This window comes from Apis mellifera, linkage group LG13, assembly GCF_003254395.2.
Source record: "Apis mellifera strain DH4 linkage group LG13, Amel_HAv3.1, whole genome shotgun sequence".
NCBI classification, from domain to species: Eukaryota; Metazoa; Arthropoda; class Insecta; order Hymenoptera; family Apidae; genus Apis; species Apis mellifera.
In genome coordinates this window covers 10,843,401-10,862,401 of record NC_037650.1, presented here as the reverse complement: position 1 = coordinate 10,862,401, position 19,001 = coordinate 10,843,401, and the positions used below count along the sequence as shown (strand labels likewise).

The following is a 19,001-nucleotide window of genomic DNA, read 5'->3' as shown; positions in this document are numbered from 1 at the left end:
CTCGACAAGGAAAAGTAGAAAATAACAATAATCCCATTTTAACAAGAATTAACAGATTATCCCAAAGAATCTAAAGATAAAAAAAAGATTCTTTCGAAAATTGATTCTTTCGAGTCAAAGTTTTCCCAAAATTGTAAAAAGAAGCTCGACAAGTCGAATCGTTTCATCTTTAAAAAAAAAAAAGGAAAAACTTTATTCTAACTCTTTCCAATCATTCAATCCTGTCCATGACATTAACCGATAAGATTTTCGATAGGAAGAAATTTGAGAGACTTTCTCCTAAATCGGGAGAGTGGAGAGAAGTCACGTTTCAGCCAACGTGAAATTGGCGATTACGAGGTTCAGCTATGATGTAACTAATCGGAGGATAGGGCGAGGAGGAAAATAGGCTGCGGTTTTCCACGGTTGGAGAACCGTGTTTTCCGGTGAAAAGGACGGGTATAATGGAAAATCGATGGGTATCCCTTTTGATAGGAAACGATCGTTCCCTTTTCCAACCACTTTTTCGACTCTTTTCCAACAACCGGCGTCGATTACGTTTGAAAAGAACTTCTTCTTCCTCTTCCTCCTCCTCCTCTTCCCGGACACTCGAGAGTGAAGGAAATGAAACGCTCCTCGTCTGAAAAAGAGAGGAAGATTTATTACGTATGGGGTTTCCTAGTAATTCGAAATTTATTTTTCTAAAGAAAAAAGTGTTTCTTCTGGCGTCTTCGAAGTGATTAGAGATGAAAGGAAGAAGAAGAAGAAGAAAAAAAAAAAACGTAAGTGAAACGAAAATACGTACGATGAAATTCGTATCCCATTCTCTAATGATTATTACATTGATTGAGATCGAAAGGGGATTGAAACTGAGTTCGAAATAATATAATAATATATTTACTCGATGATTTCTTCAACAGAGGAAAAATTCAATTTCAGTTGAAAAAGTTGGAATATTATAAATTTATGTATGAACGTAATAAAGTGTGCGTGTATATAGAATTCAATCGTTAGTAGATACGCGGTTGTAATTAGGAAGGAAACGAGTATATAAATATGATGATTCGTATCGTGTTCGTAAACTAATTTAGAAATTGGAAGGAATATAAAGTGTACATAAATAAATGAATAATACAATCGATCTCTTATTTAAACAATATTTATTTTCAATATGATAATATATAGCGAACGATCGAATAACAATTCGTAACCCAGCCACGTATATTGTAAGTAATTAAATAATTTAAAAACTTAGGAGGTATTTAAAAATAATTAATAAAACATGAATCATTGTATATGGATGATTATCAAGTATGCAGAATTTTATACAATTTTATTGCTAGATTTGGCTGAAAATAAAATAATATATAATATATTATATTATAATTATTCATAGATTATTCATAGATTATTATATTATAATTATTCATATTCGAATTAACGCGTATAATAAGATTCTTGCACAAGCTTAAATATTAATTAATACTCGGGTTATTTAAGGTATTGTATAATAAAGAATCTTCTCCGAGATTTTATAGAAGAATTTTTAACATTCTTCAAAGATTAACGATATCTCTTTTACTCTGCTCTGATCAATGAATTTTAATATAATAAATATTTTAGCTTGGCAACTTTTCTTTCCTATTTTAAAATTATATTCCTATTTTTCAATCCTTGCCAACAATTTTACATTTTTCCTCCATGAAAATCCTTCATAAAAATAATCGAAAGTATCGTATCGATCGAATTGAATTTAATCGGATTACAATCAGATATCTCGTTTATACAAATATTTTTACGATACGTTACACAATAAATCCGTAAAGGAGGGAGATCGATATCAAAGGGACGTGTATAATAATCGGTTTTCCGCCACGATGACGCAATCGATTACATCACAACGAATCCGTGTAACGGTTCATTAATCAATTATTTCTTTCAGTTGTCTGTTATTCCAAGGTATTGTGAAGCCTGCTCCTCCGTAGTGACAAGGCCGATCGATTACACGTGACTTAAACACCGATCGATCCAATCTTTCGTTCGGTTTAACATTATCCAATATCGAACGATGAAAATTTTTATTATTCAACGATACGTTCCTCTTCGAATTTCGAAACTGATTTAACTGATCGGTTAAATTTACACCTATAACCAGACATGGATCACAACAAGAATTAATAACAATCTATTTATTCCAACTTTGTGAACGATGAAAATTTTTATTACTTAATGATACATTCCTCTTCGAATTTGGATCACAAAGTAATGACGAGCAATAAGAATTAATAACAATCTATTTATTCCAACTTCGTGAAAATTTTTATTATTTAACGATACGTTCCTCTTCAAATTTCGAAACTGATTGGTTAAATTTATACCTATATCCAACTAGGCATAGATCACAAAGTAGTGAACAAGAATTAATAACAATCTATTTATTCCAACTTCGTGAACGATGAAAATTTTTATTATTTAACAATACGTTCCTCTTTGAATTTTGAAATTGATTTAATTGGTCTATTAAATTTATATCAACTATTAGGCATGGATCACAAAGTAATGATGAGCAACAAGAATTAATAACAATTATTAGAATTAATAATACTTATTCCAACTTCGTGAAAATTTTTACTTAACGATACGTTCCTCTTCGAATTTCGAAACTGATTTAACTGGTCGGTTAAATTTACATTTATAATAAGACATGGATCACAACAAGAATTAATAACAATCTACTTATTCTAACTTTGTGAAAATTTTTATTATTTAACGATATATTTCTCGTCTTTCTTCGAGTTTCAAAACTGATTTAACTGGTTAAATTTATATCAACCAAGCATGGATCACAAAGTAATGAGGAGCAACAAGAATTAATAATAATCTACTTATTCCAACTTCGTGAACGATGAAAATTTTTATTATTTAACAATACATTTCTCGTCTTTCTTCGAGTTTCAAAACTGATTTAACTGGTTAAATTTATATCAACCATGGATCACAAAGTAATGAGGAGCAACAAGAATTAATAACAATCTACTTATTCCAACTTTGTGAACGATGAAAATTTTTATTACTTAATGATACATTCCTCTTCGAATTTGGATCACAAAGTAATGACGAGCAATAAGAATTAATAACAATCTATTTATTCCAACTTCGTGAAAATTTTTATTATTTAACGATACGTTCCTCTTCAAATTTCGAAACTGATTGGTTAAATTTATACCTATATCCAACTAGGCATAGATCACAAAGTAGTGAACAAGAATTAATAACAATCTATTTATTCCAACTTCGTGAACGATGAAAATTTTTATTATTTAACAATACGTTCCTCTTTGAATTTTGAAATTGATTTAATTGGTCTATTAAATTTATATCTAACTATTAGGCATGGATCACAAAGTAATGATGAGCAACAAGAATTAATAACAATTATTAGAATTAATAATACTTATTCCAACTTCGTGAAAATTTTTACTTAACGATACGTTCCTCTTCGAATTTCGAAACTGATTTAACTGGTCGGTTAAATTTACATTTATAATAAGACATGGATCACAACAAGAATTAATAACAATCTACTTATTCTAACTTTGTGAAAATTTTTATTATTTAACGATATATTTCTCGTCTTTCTTCGAGTTTCAAAACTGATTTAACTGGTTAAATTTATATCAACCAAGCATGGATCACAAAGTAATGAGGAGCAACAAGAATTAATAATAATCTACTTATTCCAACTTCGTGAACGATGAAAATTTTTATTATTTAACAATACATTTCTCGTCTTTCTTCGAGTTTCAAAACTGATTTAACTGGTTAAATTTATATCAACCATGGATCACAAAGTAATGAGGAGCAACAAGAATTAATAACAATCTACTTATTCCAACTTTGTGAACGATGAAAATTTTTATTATTTAACGATATATTTCTCGTCTTTCTTCGAATTTCAAAACTGATTTAACTGGTTAAATTTATATCAACCAGGTATGGATCACAAAATAATGAGGAGCAACAAGAATTAATAATAATTTACTTATTCCAACTTCGTGAAAATTTTTATTATTTAACGATATATTTCTCGTCTTTCTTCAAATTTCGAAACTGATTTAATTAATGGATCACAAAATAATGACGAGCAACAAGAATTAATAATCTATTTTTAATAATAGAATATATCTATATATAAATCTATTATAAATAATAGAATTAATAATCTATTTATTCCAACTCGTATTACATAAACGAAAAGAAAAAAAAAGGAATTCATTTGTTTTTTTCTCCCTTTCTCTCGAGTAAAGAGAGAAAAAAAGAAAAAAAACAAACGAATTCCTATTATACGAAATCCAGTTACACGAGCAATTCATCAGATAAACGCGCATCTACCGTGGCTTCTCCACCGTATCTATCGAAACATCAACCCACTTCGGCGCGCCGACTCTTCCCAAGATTCGCAACTTCTCTCATTTTTTCCTTTTCTTTCTTTCTTTTTCCTCCTTCCCTCTTTTCCTTACTTTCACTTAATTCCCGTTAACGAACCACCGGTCCATGATCCGTCTCGCATCGTGAACAAACACAATTATTTACAGAGATCACACTCGACCAACGCATCTCTTTCAACGATGATTCGATGCCAAAAAATCAAACAGTTTTATTTTGAAATAGAAACACGATTGATGATTTAATGATTAAATGAACCAACAAACGCTTCTTTTCATCTCTCTTCTTTCATCTTTCCTCAAAAAGAAATTCGCATGGACAAAAGAAGAAAATTGAAGAAAAGTGAAGAAAATTCGTTTAAAAAACGAAGGCAACGAAGTTACGGCGAATAATCGAAGGGGGAGTGTTGGCGTGTCGTGCCGCCGTGACCAGCGTATGGTTTCCTTGAACTTTGAAACCGTTGTCCGGCTTCCCCGAAGATCGGCCCTTTGCAACAACGCCAGTTCCGGGACTCGTGCAATTTTTAAACGGGCCGCCTTTGTCGATCCTTCCGCCTCGTCCACCGACCGGCAGCGTATCAAAATTTCAAACCAATTTCCCAGCCCATTGTTCCGCTTCGTAATTGGATCTCCTCCCTTTCGAGTAACCCTTTCGAGTAACGAAAGCGTGCGCTTTCGTTTCAATCGTCCCGTGAAAGGATTGTCATTTTTTTTTTTTTTATCATCATCGTGGAAGATGAAGGATGAAAAGATACGAAGGAGAGAGAGAGGAAAGGAATATTTCTTCGAAGAAAAATCTTTGAAATTTGAAAAGAGATAAATTGTTTCTATTGGAGATAGTTGTTTCGAAGGATAATGGAGAAGAAAATGAAAGAAATAATAGGAGAGGTGTTATGTAACTCGTAATGGATGATCTGATATTCCTTTAATTTGCGAATTATAATTTTGGTGTCGTAGACGCACGATTTTCTCTCTATCGAGATTTCTTCACCTATGATTCATCCGATTTCTTATTCTCGTTTCCCATTCACACGTTGTTACTCGTCGGTGAAAGGAAATCCTGTTACGTGCGAGTTTAATTTTAAATTCCTATCCAACCTCTGTATTTATGATATGATACAAAGGACGAGGATAAAGAATTTCTCGTTACGAGGAAAAATTAAAAAAAAAAGATTGAAGGAAATTTCCTTTTATAAAATTTATGTTGAAGATGAGTTTTTTTAAATTGCTTCGTTGTTCTCAGATTCTTGTTTAAATTTCTCGGACGAAAATTCCGATAAATTCTCGTTACGACAATGTAGAGAAATGTAAAAATATTCACATAGTATTATTGTGTTATAAAAAATTTTTAATCGATTCTAATCTAAATTATTATTATTATTTATTAGTAAGAGAGCATTTTCAAATTGATCTCGATTAAATGTTTATCGAATTAATACCAATTTCGTATACAAAATCGATTGATTAAATTTCCATCACGATTCCATTAATGCGCTCATCTCGTTATAATTGATATCGAATCGACGTTTGCTATATTCATAGAATTACTTTATCCACGTGAATTTGGACGACTAAATTCATTGAATTTTCACACCGATTATCCGTGCAATCGAAGAGCATCGAAAATGAATAGTGAAAAAAGAAGAAATTATATGTAATAATATAATATCGATTATTCCATTCATTCCATTCATTTTCAATCCGAGGTTGTAACACCATGGCATCGAGTAGTGACTTCTCAGCCTTGCAACGAGAACAACAATGGAACACCATTGCGGAACAGGTGGTCACGAGTCGTTGATCTTGGAAAGAGGCGTCTTCAACAGGGACGTGAACAACGCCTCGTTGCAAAGCCTCGAATTACCGATCACAATTTCTTCGTCATCGCCTATCAAGTGTAATTTTCCCATCTTATTTTTTCGATTCAAAATCAAGGGAAAATTTATCAATTTATATCAACGTTAATTAAATTTATTCCTATCTATATGATAGTTTCAATAACTAAAATTAATTCATAAACTTTATTTTTCTTAATTGCAAATAGATTATTATATTTCATTTTATGCAAATAAATTTTATACTTTAAAAAAATTATTAGCATGTATTCAACAATTTTCAACTCATTTTATTTTATTTTTATTTTAGATTTAGAAATAAAAATATATTTGTCGTTATAATTATTCTATATTCAATTAATTATTTTTTATTAATTAGAGATTCTTAAATAAATTTAATACTCAAAATTTTAATTTTATATTATAATAAATATCAATTATATACATTTTTAACTTTAATATTTAATTGTGCAATATATCCAATTTTATTAGCTTTTGTAATCGAATGAAATTTAATTTTTATAATAGTTAGAGCTAAAACTTATAACTGAGTTTTATTTTTCTTAATACAGGCAAAAATCAAGCTCAAAATTGCTTCTTTATCTTTTACCTCCGCTCGAAAATCGATATAACGAAACACGTTGGTTCGAAATCGTGAAATATTCACCATTATTCGATCGATTTACGAGGAATCGGGGCGAAAGTGCGACGGCGGAATGCAGGAAAAATTTACACGCTCAAGTTGCGCGAGCTTGCTCTCAGTGACGTGCAACAATGCCCACTTTAATTATCCTCGATCCGCCTCCGTCTCTATTAGCATGCAAATTACGGAAGTCGCGATTCTACTCGAGAAGAAGAGAAAAACGAACGAGGATGTTAAGGAAGAAGGAAGAAAGAGAAAAGGGAAGTGGAGTGGAATAATGCGCAAAAGTGAGAAGAAACGGTTGGTGAGCGAAAGTGGAGGAGGAAGAAGGGTGGAGGTGAAATTCGAGAGATTCGAAGATTCAAGCGCGGTGGTCCTTTTCAGGAAATTTTGTATTTTATTTACATTACAGAGGTTCGAGATTATTTATTTTTTTCGACAAGAATGCTTTTGTTCGATACGTATCTAAAATTGTCATGGAAAAAGAGAATTGTGAGAACGACGAAGGTGGAAATTTTCACGAATGAGGAGAAACGATGGAAAATCGGTGGGAAGAAATTCAGAGAAGAAATTTGAAACAACATCCTTTTGAAAGAATGCGCGAGAATGAACGACGATGAGAATTTTGTGGCGATAATGTCGCGTGATAAAATGTAAAACAAAGGAAAGGATAAAACGCGCCACGCTTTTTATATTTTCGTTTATATAGACGGAAAAGGGACAACAATCGAGAAGCAAAAATGAAAAAAAAGGAAAGAGAATTCAGATTGTAAGCATCGATGCAAAGAGAGGAGAAGGAAGAATGAAAAGGGGAGGAGAAGATAAAGCAAGAGTAGAAAGGGGTGCGTGGAATGCAAGGGAGAATATTCATGATGAAAGGAGAAAAAAAAAAAGAAAGAAAGAAAGAAAGGGAAAAAAGAAGGGCAAGCATGTTTCCTCGCGAAAGGTAGGAATTTTAGAAAATGTGAAAATTGCTTACAAAGGTATGAAAGAGGAGTAGGCGTAAAGGAAGCGAATGAATAATTAAACGACACGAATACGTAAAGGACATTAAAGAAAGAACAAACGAATGGAAATTATGCTTGTAACAATAGGCGTTGAAATAAGTTTTTCAGAAATGCGATTCTAGATAAATATAAAAATCTTTTTTCTTCTTCTTCTTCTTCTTCTTTTTTTTTTTCTAGAAAATAAAAAAAAAGCAATAAAGCCAGGAAGATACGAGAGGAGTAAAAATAGAAACGAGTACGCGAAATTGAATGGAATGACGAAACTCGAGGCGACGAGGACAAAGGATGGGAAAAGAAGAGATGGAAACGCGAGAATTGAGTAAGAAAAAAAGGAAAAAAGTACGAGAAAAATATAAAAATACGTTTCGGTAAGAAAGGATGGTGTCGTCCACACGCCATCTTGACTATGAATGCAGCTTTTCCTGGTGCATCGTGGATTCAGAGAGAGTGGCGCGTTTCTCTCCTGGCTTTGAAATATCGTAGCAAACTGTGATCGTTTCCAAGTATTCCATATCTGTCGATACACGAACGGAAGAAATACGTCGAAACGAGAGAGATTTTACGAGGCATTTGTCACGGATGCTGGGAACGCGTTATACGGTAAAGATATTCGAGCTTTTGAAAATATTATACAACACGTGTTACGAGTTATTAGTTTCTAGAATTTTCTTTCCTCTCGAAAATTTTCGAAAATTTTCTTTTTTTCTATCACCTTGACAGAGTTGCTTTCGTTTCGTTTCGAGAGAACAGGTATCGAGGATCGAGGATAAGAGAAGAATGTTATAAGTTGAATAAAATTAGAACGAAATTATCGGCTCGCGTGATCCTTGCATCGACTGGTGGATTAATGACCGTGGTGTTTTCTTTTTTATACGCACACTTTTCCGTAGAAAATTTCTCGTTCTAATAAACCGGTTTACTTCGAACACTTTTGAATACTCTCTCCACAATGAATATATAACGTTATTAACTTTCGTGTCTGAATCCGTTTTCATTCAGTTTTAAGAATTTATAAATTAATCATGAGTTGGGGGAAGAAGAAGATAGGCAATTTTCAATTATTTTCTAACACGTCGTTATTATCTTCTTCTTAAATTAAATTTCATTCGAATTTAGTTTATCCTTTTTTTCGTTACAAATGTATCTAAAACGAAGAAATCTTGAAAGTGAAAGTATAAAAATTCGTTTCGAAATCTAAAAAATTGTTAAAACAAAAATTATCAACCCTATTGTTAATTCTTCTTCCCCTTGTTGTTAATTACGTATTACGTTCTATCCATTATGTCCTCTTCCACGCGTTTTCAACAATGAATCTTGTTATTTGTAAAACGTGGGAATCTGCCTGTTTGATAAATTCTCTGTGGAAAGATTAGAAAATAAAGACTTAACACCGCGAAATTATCTTGCATCGTAACAATAAGAAAAGCGTGTAATTAAGCAGCATTGAAAAAAAGGTGGTATGGTGACACGTGTTTCTGGACTGCATTGTAGACGCATGATTCGCTGTTGCAAGAATCGTTGCATGCTTGTCACAATTATATCGCAGTTGTATCACGGTATTTTTTAAACAGATGTATTTAAACTTTTCATACTTGTTTCTACAGATTAATATTAAATAAGGAATAATTTTCTTATTATCATTGGAATAAAGAAACTTTTATAAGTATTATATTTGTATAATAATGAATTTCTGTAATTTTTAAAGAAATTATTGAATCAAAGAAAAAAGAAGCATCACAGATAAAATCAATTTTTCTACGATTAATGTATTATTCTCATTTTATAATTTTATAGCCAGAAATTATTTAACTCAATATATAATATTAAATGTTTCTTGATCTTTAGAAATTACTTTATGAAACACCTTTACAAACTGAATTCTGAAGGTTAAAACACATATAAAACTTGATATAGAAAAATTTAAGGCTTATTTATTAAGATATAAGAATTATATTGAAGTTTGTATTAGATGAAAAGAGACGGAGACGGAGCGACATGCGCGCCGCGGCGTGGCAGTTTGGTGAAACAGATATAATGCTGTCTCACTCTATCTCTGTCTCGCTTCATCTAACGCCAACTGTTTACAACTAAATAAGCCTTTTAACGATATTTTTGTACTTGATCAACTTTATTTTGATTTCTAGAATCGATGAATACGCAGATATATTAATAACTTGAATATATATCTACGATTAAAAGGATAAATAATAAAAAGGAAGAAATTATTTAATAAATTGCACGAATTTTTCGATCGAAATTTTCCAAAATTCCCCGATGTGAATTCCCAACAAAGGTTTATCGTCGAATCTGGAAATTAAGCAGCACGAGCTGACAAATTAACGGGTTATGCTTTGAATAGACAGATTCAATCAAATGGAAAATACACAAGCCCGTACGGATTCGATTTTGACACGAATATCGGCGTCAATATAATCACGAAGAGGCGGTATTGAATAGATTCGAAATACGGGATTTGCTCCTTTGAATGTGTTCGACAATGATAATTAAATCCCCGTGCGACCAGGAAAGCATATTAAACAAATATCGATTAGAGTCGACAACGAACAAACGAATTTTTTCAACGAAAGATATTTATCAAAATGAATATTGAATATTACTATTACTTTCCGTACAATTACATCATTTTGTAATAATGTATAAATAGTTTCTTTTTTTGAAAAGTTTCATATTAAATTTCGCGCGAAATTTTTCATTTAAATGGAAATTTCAAATATTCAGTTTTCACTCGCAAAAAAATTTCAAATTTCACGTGAAAAGTGAAAAATAAAAAAAGTCACTCTCTCTGTTTTATATATACATCCTACAAATGAAGAAAAATTAATTTTATCAAAATTTTATTGCGAAAAAAAGAAAATATTTCATTTATACGTACAGAATTAACAATGAATATAAAAATAACGATAGATTACGAGAAATTTAAAAAAAATAATCTCACGAAAGTTATCTGGAGACTCGAGTTTTAATAATCTCGGAAAGAGTCATCATGAAACAGCAAGAATTCGTGTTCAACTTTTCTCTCGATACAAAAACTTGGAAAACAACGTGTGAAAAAGCCATCGACCGATTTTCCCAAAATAAACGACGATGTGGCCCGTTAGAAACACTCGGAGCCTCGGATGGATTTTTTATTATCGTTGGTGAGAAGAGCAATCCAATCAACGGGGACAAAGAGCGCGAAAGTGAAAGGGTGGAGGCGGAAAATGGTGCTTTTAATGTGCCCCTCCGCGTCGAGAGTTCTCGCGCCCGATTGAACTGTTATCCGATATTGGAGGAGTGTTGTTGTGCAACTGCTCGCTCGCGAAAAAAAGAAAAAATACTTTTGTTTTCTTACTCTAGGGAAAACAAAAATCACTGTCTTCCCTGAAAATATAAATCGTGTTACGAAAAATATATATATATTTCAAAAGTTGGAGAGAAACGTATATACACGTTCAGGGGCGCGAAGTGAAATGATATGAAAACAAGAAATTCCAAGTATATTTCTCTAGCTCGAAGGATCATCGTTGTTGTTATATTATAAGCGAGAAAAATATTTTGAGAGGAATAAGATTTCGATTGAATTTCTATTTCGGTTAATATTATTTAAATATTTGTCTTCGATCGTTTAACGTATTATATTATAATCGGTTAAAATTGGAAAATAAATAAATAAATTCTTTCAACGCTTGCACGGATATAAAAGCGAGGAATCTTGATCTTTGAAAAGTTTCGAGAAACGAAAGATCGAATATGATGAGATATTGTCGCGCGAAGAAGAAAAGAGGAAATCATAAATTACCACGCTCTCTTCCAAGTAAGTTGGAAACGAAATAAAACGTAGTGAAATAAACGTAGTAGAATAATTTTAACGTCTGTATCATTTATATAATCAATCAATTGGACGATGAAACGTTTCATATCCCAGGCAGCACGAATATACACGAGAATATATACACGGTCGTTTGCGAGTAATGAAGAAATGTGTCCAAATGAAAAGTGATCTTGTTTGTCGGATCAAGAAGGCAAATAAAATTCTTTCGTCGAGCGAAATGAGACCTCCGTTCCCGGCCCTCTCTAACTTGTATTAATTTAATTGACGTGTCTTGAGGTCGACCTCCTTTCAACGACCATCCAAATCATCCCTGCCCAGATGTATTTAAGAATCGCGTACTCGCGTATTGCAAAGAAGAAAAGAAGAAAACGAATTATTCATTTTTCCCTTTCGTTTCTTTCTTTAAATAAATCTCACGATCAAAATATTTTAATATTCTTTTCGATGCTTTTTTTTCTTTCTTCTTCCCCAACGATGAATCATTCTCGAGATAATTATTATTATATTATATAAAATTATATAAATATTAATATATATTAATATTGTATTATTAATATTAATATATTATAATATTAATATTAAATATTATATTATATAAAATTTTATATAATTTTATAATTATAGAAAATTTTCCACGAATAATTTTAATTTTTATTCGATTCGTGGTTAAAAATTATTTTACGACGAACAGGTTCGAAGAAGGATGAATTGGCAAGGAATAATAACTCGTGAAAAACGATCCTCCAAAAGTATTTTTAATCGGCTTTGCGACACTTTTCTGCACAATGTACGCACACATAGGAGAATAATACGTGTGCTACGAGCAATTCGGCTTCTTTGCCCTCGTCGACCCGTATCTGTCCTCCCACACACACACACACATACACAAACGGAAGATCGTAGCTAATTAAGAATTGGCGAATTCAGTCACGAAACGGCGACGTACGATAAAGACATTGTGGATTCAAAGGAGAAAATGATGTCAGTCTGGAAGGTAATTACGCGCTATAGCGGTCAGTTGCTTAAGGCCATGGACTATGGCCTCCCCGGGTATGGAGAATTCTATTTACGAGCGAATACAGCGTGAAGCATAAAATATATTATACAATATACCACGAGAAATATTATTATTATTACTTTATATCTCAAAAATTATTATCTCTCTTTTCTAAAAATAATTCTAATAAAAATCTTTCTTTCGAGAAAAGGGGGGCTTTTTACTCAATCATTCCGTTTTCCGAGCATCGTTCAGAGATGTTTGAGAAAAAAAAAAAAGAGGAGATTTAAAAGGAGAAAAATATAATTTGACCAAAAAAAAAAAAGAAAAATTATTATTAATCTTTTTTAACTCGATTCAGATTCCTTCGAGTCGTCCAGAGTTTTGCAACTCTGACATTATATCCCTGAATATAAACGAGCCAATAAATTTACATAAAAATTCGTCCCGCCGATAAACAAATTCTCTGATTAACTCGAATAATTATGCTCGTTCTATTCGCATTTCGTTCCTTCTAACTTTGTTACATTTCGAACGATGTAAGAAAAAGAGTTTTTCGTCCTCCTTTTATTCATCCCTCTTTTTAAAATCTCGTGAATCTTTGATAAATTTTATACTAATATAACAAATTCGCATCCTAAGATATACTTTAGATAAGAAATATTGAAACGATGAAGCGTTTTCGAAACAAAAGAACAAAGGAACGATGTAAGAAAAAGAGTTTTTCATCCTTTTTATTCGTTTTTTGCTCTCTATTCTTAAAATCTTGTGAATCTTTGATAAATTTTATACTAATATAACAAATTCGCATCCCAAGATATACTTTAGATAAGAAATATTGAAACGATGAAGTGTTTTCGAAACAAAAGAACAAAGGAATACATTTTTGGAGTAGATAGATATACAATTGTTATCCAAATTATGTGATCTAAATTAAATGAAGGGAAGGAAGGGGCAGAGAGACGGGATCTATATAACCTGCTCCCAGTTTTAATGAAGAAACTTTAAATTTATGCAAGTATACCTGGAATGAGGAAAAGTTGATGCATATGGTTAATGGAATGGAATATATTGTACGTATATAAATCACATCGAAATAATACATGCAACCTTTCATCATTTATCAAATTTCATCGCAACCTGTCAAATATGTCTTCGATATTTAATCAACGTGTACTTTATTTATTTAGCATCATCGAAATATATAATAAAAATTTAATATAATAAAAATATATGTTAAATTTAATATATAAAAATTTATATCGTTCGATTCGATCTTTCCCTCCGAATCACGTTTCCAATTAACTCAAACATTCTATCTAGAAATCTATTACATCTCAAAAATTATTATCCCTTCTAAAAATCTTTCTTTCGAGAAGAAGACTTTTTCTATCTTTTCTATAATCATCGTCATTCCAAACATCGTTCAGAGATCTTCAAAATTCGAAACTATTACCATTCGAAATCTTTCAAATGTTTCTTCTAAAAAAAAACGTGACAAAAATCATCATTTTAACTCGATTCAGATTCCTTCTTCGATTCATCGAGATATATCAAGTATTCCAATGGGTTCAAACGCTTCATCCGTTTGAATACTCGTTTCATGAAGCAAAGTCGAAATCGCGTGGAAGCTCGTTACACGATCGCCTTCGAGGAGCTTCCATAAAACGTTTCCAACTTCCGCCCGGGTGGATTAAAGCACGTGGTGTGTGTATCCACGCGTTTATCCACCTTCAGCGGGGACAATGGATCGGCGAAGGTGTGTCGGGCAAAAATTCAACGTGTTCGTCCGAGCCTCCACGTCGAATTACGAACACACAGTCGAGTCGAAATTCGTTGGAAATTTTCCATCGAACTCGAGGCCAGCGTAAAAAAGTTACGCTCGGTTTTTAACTTTCTACGACCGTCCTTTTTCTCTCTTTCTCTCTCTCTTTTTTCTTTTTTTTTTTTCCTTTGTATCATTTCCGCGACAACCGCGAACGAAAATTTGCATCGCTTTTCTGCTCCGCTTGATTTTATTTTCACGATGGACAATTCGGACACATGGGAATTTTAAAAATTCCGGAGGATAAATTTTTGCCTTTTCGTTGGAAAATATTGTTACTCTTCTTTTGAAAAGAAATAAATTGTATTTTTTTAATAAACATAAATTATCATAATAGAGAATATTTCTGAAATTTGATGCTCTTTCTCTTCCTCTTCCTTTTCTATTAAACTTTTTTGCGAGTAATGGAGAATCGTTCATTTTCGAAACAAAAAATAATAATAATAATACAAAACTATCCGCGCGAGAAACCGCGTTCGAGAAGCATTCATCTTCGTTACGATTGATTGGATATCGACAAGGACGATATTGAAAGGCAGCGTGATTAAAAATAGATGTTAAACGATCGATAAAAACTTTGCAATAATATTTCAGCGAGAATAATTTTATTTTATTTTGGAAGAGCGCAATTAGAGAAAAACAACAATTTTTATCCACGAAAAATTGTGTTATATTCGATCGAAAAAACTTGTGAACAAAAAAAAATCCCTCCTTAAAGAGGGAAGAATCCTTTTAAATACTTTCGATCGAGAGAGAAAGAAAAAAAAAAGAAAAAGAAAAAGAAAACGTTATTGAAAACTTAGACGGATCGAGGAACGTGTCTAATCGCTTGGGCAAATAGTAGAAAACGAGTAACGAGTCATTAACGGGCGAGCGTAAATCGAATTTTAATTTTCGTTGCAGATTCCACGGGGAGATCTAAACGGAACGACTGAGATGACTCGAAGAAGAAGAGTGCCACTCGTGTTGAGAGTATGCACAGGTAAGAGCAGCACACTGTTGCAAACCCATATACCCATTGATCGATTTGCATAATCCATTAACCGGTGAACGCGTACGAATTCACAGGGAACAACTTAAGCAGATCGAGGTGAATGTAGGTAATTTTAACGTGTTCTAACAAGGAGTTACCATATTTCTCCTTAAAAACCTTTTCTACGCTTCGATAGATAACCGTTGAATAATTCAGATAATTGCTATTACGAATTATTATTTCGATCATTAAATCGATCGTAATCCAACTCTTGCTTCGCTCATACACACACACACACACACACACACACACACACACACACACACACACACCACACACACACACACACACACACACACACACACACACACACACACACACACACACACACACACACACACAGAGAGAGAGAGAGAGAGAGAAACAAACACAGAGAGAGAGAGAGATACAGAGAAAGATACAGAGAGAGAGAGAGAGAGAGAGATACAGAGAAAGATACAGAGAGAGAGAGAGAGAGAGAGAGAGACAGAGAGAGAGAGACGCAGATACACAGCACACACACACACACACACACACACACACACACACACACACACACACACACACACAGAGAGAGAGAGAGAGAGAGAGAGAGAGAAACACAGAGAGAGAGAGACGCAGACACACACACACACACACACACACACACACATATATATATCTCGTATACGAGGAAAATAAATGGTTGCAAAGCGAAGGATTTGATCGCAGAGAGCAATGGATACGGTATCACTCGAGTGCAATCGTGTTGCATCGTGTTGCAAAGGTTGGTGATCGAGGGGGAGCCATGCCATGCCGGCCATCATCGAGTACTGTTAGGATCGGCATGCCGAGCTGAAACCGTAACACTTGCCTTGACAATACGAATTTACCGTTGCGTTCGATCCAACTTTCCTCTTGGTGTAGTGTAGTGTTGCACGCATTCAGGCTGGCTTTTTACTTTCGCGAATTTATTATGGACGGGAGAGCAGTGTGGCGACACTTTGTTTAGAATGGTTTTAGTAAAACGCGATGCGTTAAATTGATCAGTTTAAATAATTCTTTTAGAGTTTTAATAATTCTCTTTTTCTTTTTGTTTTTTAAATTAGCTGAAGTCTTAGAGTCTACAATTGATATTGGTTTTTTTGGATTGGATGGAAAAAGACACTTTTGGATAGAGTATTTTAAAAGATTTGGGATAAATCTAGGATATGGATTATTGTGAAAGAAAAAGAAAGAGAAAAAAAAATAGTGATATCGAAATTGAAAGTCCTTTGTGCTCATTCATTGTACACAAATTGAAATCGAAAGTTTCCTTATAAGTTGGCCTTTCCAACCGAATTCGTGTTATTATATTACCGGATGATCCGATCTGATGACTTGGCGAGGAATTAACAAACCAAGGATCGAATCGATTAAAGAATTAGAAAGCGGAATTCTTTCTTGAACGCGCGGTAGACGCACAATTGGTTCAATTCTCGCGTTAATAAAGCCTTTCAACCGTTCTAAATTATCCTCGTTAGTAGACGGTGTAAAAATTTTTCACTCGCATACCAGAAACGATATAATTCAATCGCGTAACACGATTATAGAGATCTCGTGTACTCGTTAAAAAATATGATAATTCACGTAGGTGTAACACACGTTTTTCCATTAGTTGCTATTTTATTTTCGTTTCATTATCATTTACGAATGAATTTTAACAGTTTTATTTTACTTCAAAAATTTGCTCGACAAAGAAAAAGAGATTCGAAACACAAATTTTCAACATCCTCTTAAACATCATGCAAAGATCTCTTCCCAAGAAAGGCGAAAATATATATATATATAAAATACACGTTTTTCCATTAATTATTATTTTATTTTCGTTTCATTATCATTTACGAATGAATTTCCAGAGTTATTTTATTTCAAAAATTTGTTCGACAAAGAAAAAAAAATTCGAAACACAAATTTCTCGTAAACATAAATATCTTTTCCCAAGAAAGGCGAAAAATATATATATATATAAAACACATGTTTTTCCATTAATTATTATTTTATTTTCGTTTCATTATCATTTACGAATAAATTTCCAGAATTATTTTACTTCAAAAATTTACTCGACAAAAGAAAAGAAATTCGAAACACAAATTTCCAACATCGTAAATACATCGTGCATAAACATCTCTTTCCAAGAAAGGCGAAAAATATATATACATATATATATATATATATATATATATATATATATATATAAAACACACGTGTTTCCATTAGTTACAATTTTATTTTCGTTTCATTATCATTTACGAATAAATTTCCAAAGTTATTTTACTTCAAAAATTTGCTCGACAAAGAAAAAAAAGATTCGAAACACAAATTTCCAAAGTTCTCGTAAACATCTCTTCCCAAGAAAGACGAAAAAAAAAAAAAATATATATATATATATATAACACGCGTATTTCCATTAGTTACTATTTTATTTTCGTTTCATTATCATTTACGAATGAATTTACATTATTTCAAAAATTTACTCGACAAAAAAAAGAGATTCGAAACACAAATTTCCAACATCCTCGTAAATACATCGTGCATAAACATCTCTTCCCAAGAAAGACGAAAAAAAAATATATATATATATATAAAATACACGTGTTTCCATTAGTTACTATTTTATTTTCGTTTCATTATCATTTACGAATAAATTTCCAAAGTTATTTCAAAAATTTGCTCGACAAAGATAAAAAAGATTCGAAACACAAATTTCCAAAGTTCTCGTAAACATCTCTTCCCAAAAAAGACAAAAAAAAAATATATATATATATATATATATATATATATAAAACATGCGTGTTTCCATTAGTTACTATTTTATTTTCGTTTCATTATCATTTACGAATGAATTTACTTTATTTCAAAAATTTACTCGACAAAAAAAAAGAGATTCGAAACAGAAATTTCCAACATCCTCGTAAATACATCGTGCATAAACATCTCTTTCCAAGAAAGGCGAAAAAAAATATATATATATTTCTTAAATAATTCCAGTCACGGACTAGAACGAGTTTCCCCGTACGTTTCATTTCCAAGAATCATCCCACCCGAATCCCTCCTATTCAATTTGTATCGCGTTCGTGGAAGCAAAATTTACCGAAAAGCGACGCTCGAGGGCGCCATTGATCACGCGCGCGACATAACCTAACTTTGTACGGTTGAGAGGTACGAGTGCACATTTTCACGTAACCTGTCCGCATCGGTAGGGATCGGGCACGCATACTTAAAATCCACACGCATAATCTCGCGGTCTGTTTAACATTCGTAGAAGCGCGGGGCGAAGCACACGCACCGCGCGGTGCATACGCATATCTTTTTTTTTTTTCTTCTTTTTCTTTTCTTTCCTTTCCTTTTTCTCTTTCCTTTTTGCATCGCGGTACGCGTCGGGATACTGCAACTGCGACACGACGG

General features: G+C 32.5%; 1 protein-coding gene across 3 annotated transcripts in view; it reads left to right on the top strand.

Moving 5' to 3' along the window:
• Positions 1 to 19,001, top strand: part of LOC409714 (serine-rich adhesin for platelets) — a 58,212-nt gene that overhangs the window by 22,988 nt on the left and 16,223 nt on the right. For all 3 annotated transcript variants that reach the window (XM_016915879.2, XM_006568042.3, XM_016915878.2), the window contains exon 3: positions 15,467 to 15,545. In XM_016915879.2, coding sequence (XP_016771368.2) covers positions 15,500 to 15,545 — 46 coding nt within the window. In that variant the 5' untranslated portion in view covers positions 15,467 to 15,499. The remainder of the gene's footprint in view (positions 1 to 15,466; positions 15,546 to 19,001) is intronic.